Genomic DNA, 7,596 nt, shown 5'->3' on the forward strand with positions numbered 1-7,596 from the left:
TCTCAATGCTTTTGTTAGTTTATCAATGTCTGTTAACAGTTAAACTGGTCAATGACAATTTCTGATAACAGATGGACCTAATTGATTTTTTTTTTGTCATTGACGCATTAATTTAGGGGTGAAAGCATAAAATTTATCTGGGAGTCGAAATTAAGTTGCATATTTTTGTAAAAGCTAAAATGTTATTTCATCATTTTAATAGTTTATATCTTTTCAAATTTTAAAAAGATTAAATCAAATTTAGAGTCAAAAGTATAATTTTACTACTTACCAACTTAAAATTATATGAACTTTAAAAGGCTAAAATTAAATTTTCAATTAAGTAAATTTTTTTCTAAAGAACTGGAATTTTTTAATTCTATACTAAGTTCTTTTTGGACACATGAAGTAATTAAAAATATATAATTTTGAATTTATTTTAAATACTATTGAATTAATTTTAATTTATATTAGAATTAAAATGTATATTAAATGTTTAATTTTTTAAAAAATTTATTCGAGATTAATTTTGAGAATAAATATATTATTTTTAAATTTGTGTTTTATTCGATGGGAAAAATTTTGGAACGTACTACCGCGTTTTTAATGAAGTGTTTATTTATATTATTTATAAAGAGTTTGATTGAATTGTTGTCACCATTCAATCAAGCCTTCATTCGGTCGTTAAATTACTAAAAGATCATTCGAACATATTTTTATTTTTTTCATATAAAATCTAGAAAAATATATCTATATGAGTGGATTTGAACAGAAGACTTTATAATATTCACTCTCAACTTAGTTATTACATATTTAATTTGAATGTTAACATAATTGTTTTCAGGATATACCATAATTTTAGTAAAGCGTTTACCCAAACAAATGTATAAAAATACTTTCTCGAATTTTAACTAATACTTTCTTATGCATATTAATGTTGCAGCCTGAACTCCATTGAAACGTTAATAATGTTTTTACAACACATTATATTAAAACTTCCTTCTTCAATCAGTTATTAGCAACAATGTAATTTTCAAGGACCATTAAATTTAGGGGATTTTACCTAAGAAAGTTAAAAGTTAGGACTTTCCATAAGAATATTGGTAGTTAATGCTCTGCTACTCCTTATAATATTTACAGAAAGCCGTCAAACATGTGATGTGCTCTAGGACATGGAGGAGACCACTCATCAACTAAGAGACAAGCTTCATCAAAAGCAGAAACATAAACTAAAACTAAAAATTTTTTAATTAAAAGAATAGTAATAAAGTGGGAAGGAATTCATTCAAAGTACAAACTCAAGCTAAGGCAGTACAAACACAGGCAATAATAGTACAATCTCTAACATGTATGAGAAGCTCAAGCTTAAACTCGAACTCGATTAATTGTACAATGGCAGACTTGAACATCTGTAATCTAAAGATTTTCCATTGGTGTGAATGGGATATTCTTTGGTCTTGAAACCTGATACGCCACAAATATAGCCACACAAAGAGCTGCTACTGAGAATAAAAGAGAAAAGGCAGAGGCAGCATCCCAGGAGCTGCTTGATTTCGCAGACTTGGTTAGTTTAGAACCACCTGAAGCAATATCAAATGACACCCAATCGCAGTTAATAGTATAGTGTCCAGATCCACTCCATGGATTCCCGTCAACCGGATACCAGAGTGCAACCGACATCTTGCTTGATCCACCTATTGTGAACTGAACATCCTGCAATGCAATATAGAAGTTACTCATGTCTGGCTGTTATGATAAGGTAAATAGCTTTAACAGAAATGAACCGAAGCATTACCATTTATGTTTTGACATCAGAATTCTAATATATTTTATTTTCATTTTAAACACCGGCCTTCTGCTAAGGAAGGTAGCATAGAATAGGAGTAAAGTGAGCATGCTGCTTTCTTTTTTGAGATAAAACAATAAACTCAACTGAAAGCAAAAGTCCACGTTGGGTACATGGGGGGTCATGAGGTCATCTTATACAAGGAGCTTACAGTATTATGTGATTAAATGAGAGAGCCGAGGTTTCCTTGCAGTGGGTTTACATGTTTATTTGCTTTACCTCTTAAATGAAGCAAAAAATAGTCTTAAATTCACATATAAAAAATTAACTAGAAGCAATTACACTAATATGATCTGAGTGAATTCTACTTAGAAGAAGATCTTAAATCCTAAACCATAAAAACTTATCAATAAGCCATTTAGTTTGGGGGGGGGGGGAGAGAGGTGGATTATGAGATGGGAGAAAGCTAACCCTTAAGCAGCCCAAGGTCCATTCCAGTATATGCCCAAAAAGAAAATTAGAAAATATGGAAACATTTTTCAATAAAAGTGGATCTTAGATTCTCTGGCAAGGTCAATGGGAGAAGGGGCTCCAATAATTCATGTTAAATCAACCTATAGTACGGACAAACAATTTTGAATCCATGATCAAGTTTGTTTGACAAGCAACAGAAACAACACAAATACATCATAATGTACATGATTAAAATAATTTAGCCATAAACACAAAAAATGGGGCTTACATTTGTTAACATTTAATGCAAGTAGTTAAAAGCCTAAAGGCAGAAGATTATTGTCAAACCTGTTGAAGACGATCCATGGTTCTTAAAGGCCTAGAAAATTCGAAATAATACGTTCCCTTCTGACCTCCCGTGGAAAAAGGGCTGTCATCCTCCACAAAACCTGTTAAAAGTAAGTTTACCATTGAGAATTAGAAAAATGTATTCACACCGACTCCCTAAGACACTAGAGCACAATATTGATTAAGCATACACAGAACCAAAAAAAAGGAAACTAATTGACCAATAGTGACTATGCTAACAAAAACACAGTTGAGAATAAAATCATCCTCTACATTTAGAAAATACAATAAACCAAGTTCATTTGTTATTTTGTTGCAGAATATAATGCTCACCTTGATGCATGGAAATTTTCCTATCTAATGCCTAAAAACATGCAAAAGGAGCAATCACAACCCAGAAGGTTTGAGGACATTGAAACATGCATATGGACCACTGGCTTGTAGAAATGCATATCAGCCTACCTAACCATTCCATTTTTGTACCGGATATGCTAACTTTCTAATAAATATCACCCAGCAAAAGTAAGCAATGCATCTGAACTGAGTTTTGAACTTATGATATCAGAGATGTAAAACCAAGATCTTCAACTCCATTAGTATATAATCACAATACTTAAGTTACCTGAATGAACTGTGAAGCTACTGTGCCACCATGCCCCTTTCCAGTCATTTTGTGCACTAGAATCATTTCCTAACAGTGAAGAAGGATAAATCTTATTAATTTAAAAAAATGAGGAAATAAAAACTATATTAAAAACCAATAGCTTTTAAAGGGGGCAGGGGTGAAGAAAGGACAAACAGAGAAGGAAGCCATCATCAGTTAAAGATACTAAATAAAGCCACAAGAGAAATAAAAGTTACTAATTTTTCATTTTATCTAGTACCTATCTCAAAGTCAATCAATAATTAAAAGCACCAATAAGAATCCACTAGCTTTCTTGTAAAGCATACCCCTAGAATAGAAAACTAATATAGAGTTCGGCAGGAAGCAGGGAACTATTGCAGGCTTAGAAATGCAGCATTTAGACTCGTAAACCAGCATAGTTTGCGTAAGGGATTCACAAGTTTCAAAGTCAAGACAAACCATCTCCTTCTAGCTAGAGTGGATCATGAGATTCATGTATAAAGAAGAGAAAAGAACTCTTATATTCGTATGCAATGGTTCGAAAAAGAAATATAATCTAACAGTAGGAATTTTCAGTCTACTACCAAAAGTCATTGAATTGAGAATCTGATAAGCCAGAAATGCGTGGAGACGGTGATACGAAATAAGATTAAAATAATATCTTAGGTAAGATAAAAAGGGGCATAATTTGTCCTACGAAGTTATGAGTTGGAAATTGGAAGAAACTTAAAACAATGATAAAACAACTAGATTATCCTATCCCCATAATTCTTTTCCTTCTCAAAATAACACAAGATAGGAAAAACAAGCAACAATTGGAATGAGTAACTTGATCCTAGTTGAAGGCACTTAAAGGAGAAGTTGAAGGCAACAAAGAAAAGTACAGAGAGCGATAAAAAGGTATTTCAACACTTAAAGCAGTATAAGGGCAAGATGATTGCTATCAGAATGCATTAAGATGACAGACAAGCATAGTCAATCAGATTAAAAATAATTGTTGATTGCCGTCTTGATGATTTAATGTCATTAAATAAGTTATTAATTGCCTTCTTGATGATTTAATGTCATTAAATAAGTTATTAATGCTTCAAGATCTTCAAAAAGTTCCTTCTAGTGAGTGCCATATCCATTAAGAAAGCAATCTAATGTCTCATAAAAGATAATTTTTTGACTTTTGGGAGTTGTTCTCATTCTATGACAACTTGATGACCCTTGTAGTCACTTTCTTTAGTGCCTCATCCCACTTTATTTTGCCGTGCTCAAAGGAAGTCCCATCATTTTCATCTCAAAAAATCAAATATAATACTCAAAAGCTGGCCAATAAGATTAGAGGATCTTATAATTTACCAGAAGGTCCCATTCCATCAAGGTATCTACAGTGCGGGTTCCAAGCATACACATCAACCAAATGACCAAACCTGTCGGCAATTAAAAGTGTTATCATCAAATACTAAGTTCCAGAACATTTTGCCAGAAATGTACATTGTTTCACTTTACTATTGTGACGGCTAAGGATTCATTGTACTACTCCAAACTATGTTGTACTACATTACCTGTCACCTCCATTTCCATCTCTGTTATCTATGGGGTTGCCACCGTAAAGCCTTCCAGGTATAGCATTTCCAATAGAAAAGTGCATAATGTCAACTTCATGACCTTTGCAAGTCTTGTTAGTACAAGAGTCCCTTGGTTCTTTACAGCCACCCATCTTGAACCACAGTAAACTTTCTCAACTTTCATCCTTGCAACAAAGGAGAAACTAACAAAGAATAATAAAGATAAAAATAGCACAAGATTTAAAAACTTACATCATGATACGTAGCATCGTCACCGATTTGAAACATGAGAGCTACAGATGGACATTTCGCGTTATCCCTGCATTGAAGAGTGAAAAACTGGTTAGCCATAAGGATTTAACATAGAAAAGTCAGCGCGTGGCTACAGATTCAGCTAAAAATGCTCGCTATTCAATTGACACAACAGAGAGGAAATAAAATTAAAACTAATACCACATATCTTGATGCATAAAGCAAAGATGATAATTTAATAAGCTTCCTTTTCTAATTATTCGCGTGAGGCACCAGATATCCAACTTTATTGGACATCTTAAACAGTATTAAAAGACCAACATATTCAGGGGTTCGAATCATAATGGCTAACCCGTCCAAAAAGAAACTAAATCTAGTTCTAATAATAAAGAAGCTTACCCTTTGGTGTATGCATAGTCCCCATCGACTTGCAACAAGAAGAAGACATCATTTCCATCGTGTACAGCCTAAGACAATCCCCACAAAAGCGTTTGCATCAAAACTCATGGTCAAATGTTGTTCATTTGTTTTGAAATCCAAGCAATAGCAATACCTTGACCGTCATTTTCCCATCTTTGTACTCATGATCCTCGTGTGGGTCAAGAGCAGGGAGGAGAGAGAAGTCGAACCCATCAATGTCTTTCCAGTCATCGGCGTGACCATCGAGGGTGATGACTCCAGGGGCGAAGTCCGCCAGGACTTGGATCTCCGAGTTTGACTCGCAACTCCACTCTCCAGATTCCTCGTGCGAGGTGACTCGTCGGGTTAGCCCGGATCCCAATAGTACCAACAAGGTTAGCAGGCTGAGTCGAAGCATGGTCGTTGAGCAGGAAATTTCGTTAAGGGAGCAAGTGTCTGAGTTGTTGTTGCTTGGTTTACAAGCTCGCTTCGGTCCACATTCATTAGCCGACTTACGAATCAAATTCGCACTTCACCTTTTATTGTAACAAAATTATAAAGAAAGTTGTTCCGTCAAATTTATCATTCCAATTTCCAATTTCCTTCTATTTTCCCCCTTTTAAATATACTTGTTTTTCTAATGGATAAATTTTCTTGGTAAAAAAATCTCTCCACTCCCTCTCAGTTTCCAAATTGAGCAAATTAGTCCCTCTCAAAATTGAAGCAATTTGAGTTTAATGTTTGTGAATAATTTTGATTGGTATAATAATAAATTTATCCCTTGATATTTACATATTTTGTTAAATTGGTCTTGATTAAAAAAAAAACAAATTTAGCCTTAACATTTACACATTTACAAATATATTGTGAGCTAAATTTGTTAACTTATGACCAAATTGATAAAATGGGTAAATTATGAGAGCTAAATTTGTTATTATCCAATCAAAATTATGTAAAATTGATGAAAACCATTAACGTTGTAACTAATTATTCTTAGTTGCTTACTTTCAAAATTGACAATAATTAAATTGATTCGATTTCTTGAGAGGGACCAATTTGTTCAGTATCAAAACTGAGAGAGATTGGAGGGGTCTTTTTGTTAATTCTCTTCCATGCTCATTTTATGGTTGATGAAAACTAATCTTTTTGAAATTTATGTCTACTCTAAAATTTTTAGAATCAAACTAGTGATCAAACCAATCAAATCACTAGTTTCCAATTCAACCGATCCAATTGGTTCGTGCGTTAGTCAATTCAATCTCTTATTTCGGACCAATACCCCAACGGGTCTAATTTGATTCTAAAAATAGTGATCTATCCCTCTTATCTTAACTTTGAGAGCAATATGCTTTATCATTACATTCAACGCTTGTTGGTCTATATATATATATTGGTATGTGAATTTAATATTTTTAATTTAGTATTAATATAATTGTAACTAATATTTTTGTTTTGGTATTAATATATATTGGTATGGATGCATATTAGTGTATTATTTATATTATATATATGTAAATATACTTTAATTATCTATTTTTAAAAAAATATTAATTAAGTTCGATAACTTAATTAAATTATTATATTATATTTTTAAATATAATTATAAAAATAAAAAATAACTTAGATAAAAAATTAGTTTAAAATCAAAATTCTGCACTAACTCATCATTAATATTGATCAAAACGTCAAAAACACAATGAAACTTTAACCATGAGAATGTTTAAACCACTTGGTATTGATTTAAAATTGAAAGGGCACATACTGGTTGGTACTACTAATGTCGACTACAGCGATTTATTTGTTATAATCCACCTAACCGAATTTTGTGCTACGAGTTAAGTGACACTAATTTAATTGATAAAAGTTTAAAATTATAAAAAATAAATAAAGACAACAACATCATTATAATTTTATATTATATATTTAAAAAATTAAGAGTAAAAATGTTATTATAATTTCTAATTAAACTATACTTGTCTTAAATTATTACGTTTTTAAAATACTTGTACAACTATGATCTAAACTCAAACTATTCTTAAGAAAGTTGAACACTTGACTAATAAATTACAAGTCGGGTTATATTTTATCTATTATTAACTCATCACAGAGAGATTTTTAAAATTTATAAAATTAGGATATTACAATAGCATTGTAATTTTTACACACGATTGAATTTATCTATTTTACAGTGTATATTC

The 7,596-nt window shown here is 31.9% G+C and overlaps 1 protein-coding gene across 1 annotated transcript; it reads right to left on the minus strand.

Annotated features, from left to right (window-relative positions):
• Window positions 1–1,204: 1,204 nt before the first annotated feature.
• On the minus strand, window positions 1,205–5,990 carry LOC107954372 (uncharacterized). The gene is made up of 8 exons (XM_016889909.2): window positions 5,553–5,990; window positions 5,399–5,466; window positions 5,000–5,066; window positions 4,745–4,899; window positions 4,539–4,609; window positions 3,189–3,257; window positions 2,567–2,667; window positions 1,205–1,692 (listed from the first exon to the last, which is right to left on the minus strand). The coding sequence occupies exons 1-8, from the start codon at window positions 5,814–5,816 to the stop codon at window positions 1,396–1,398; spliced, it is 1,092 nt and encodes a 363-aa protein (XP_016745398.2). The 5' UTR covers window positions 5,817–5,990; the 3' UTR covers window positions 1,205–1,395.
• Between the last annotated feature and the right edge of the window lie 1,606 nt (window positions 5,991–7,596).

The sequence above is a fragment of the Gossypium hirsutum genome, chromosome D07 (genome assembly GCF_007990345.1).
Source record: "Gossypium hirsutum isolate 1008001.06 chromosome D07, Gossypium_hirsutum_v2.1, whole genome shotgun sequence".
NCBI classification, from domain to species: domain Eukaryota; kingdom Viridiplantae; phylum Streptophyta; class Magnoliopsida; order Malvales; family Malvaceae; genus Gossypium; species Gossypium hirsutum.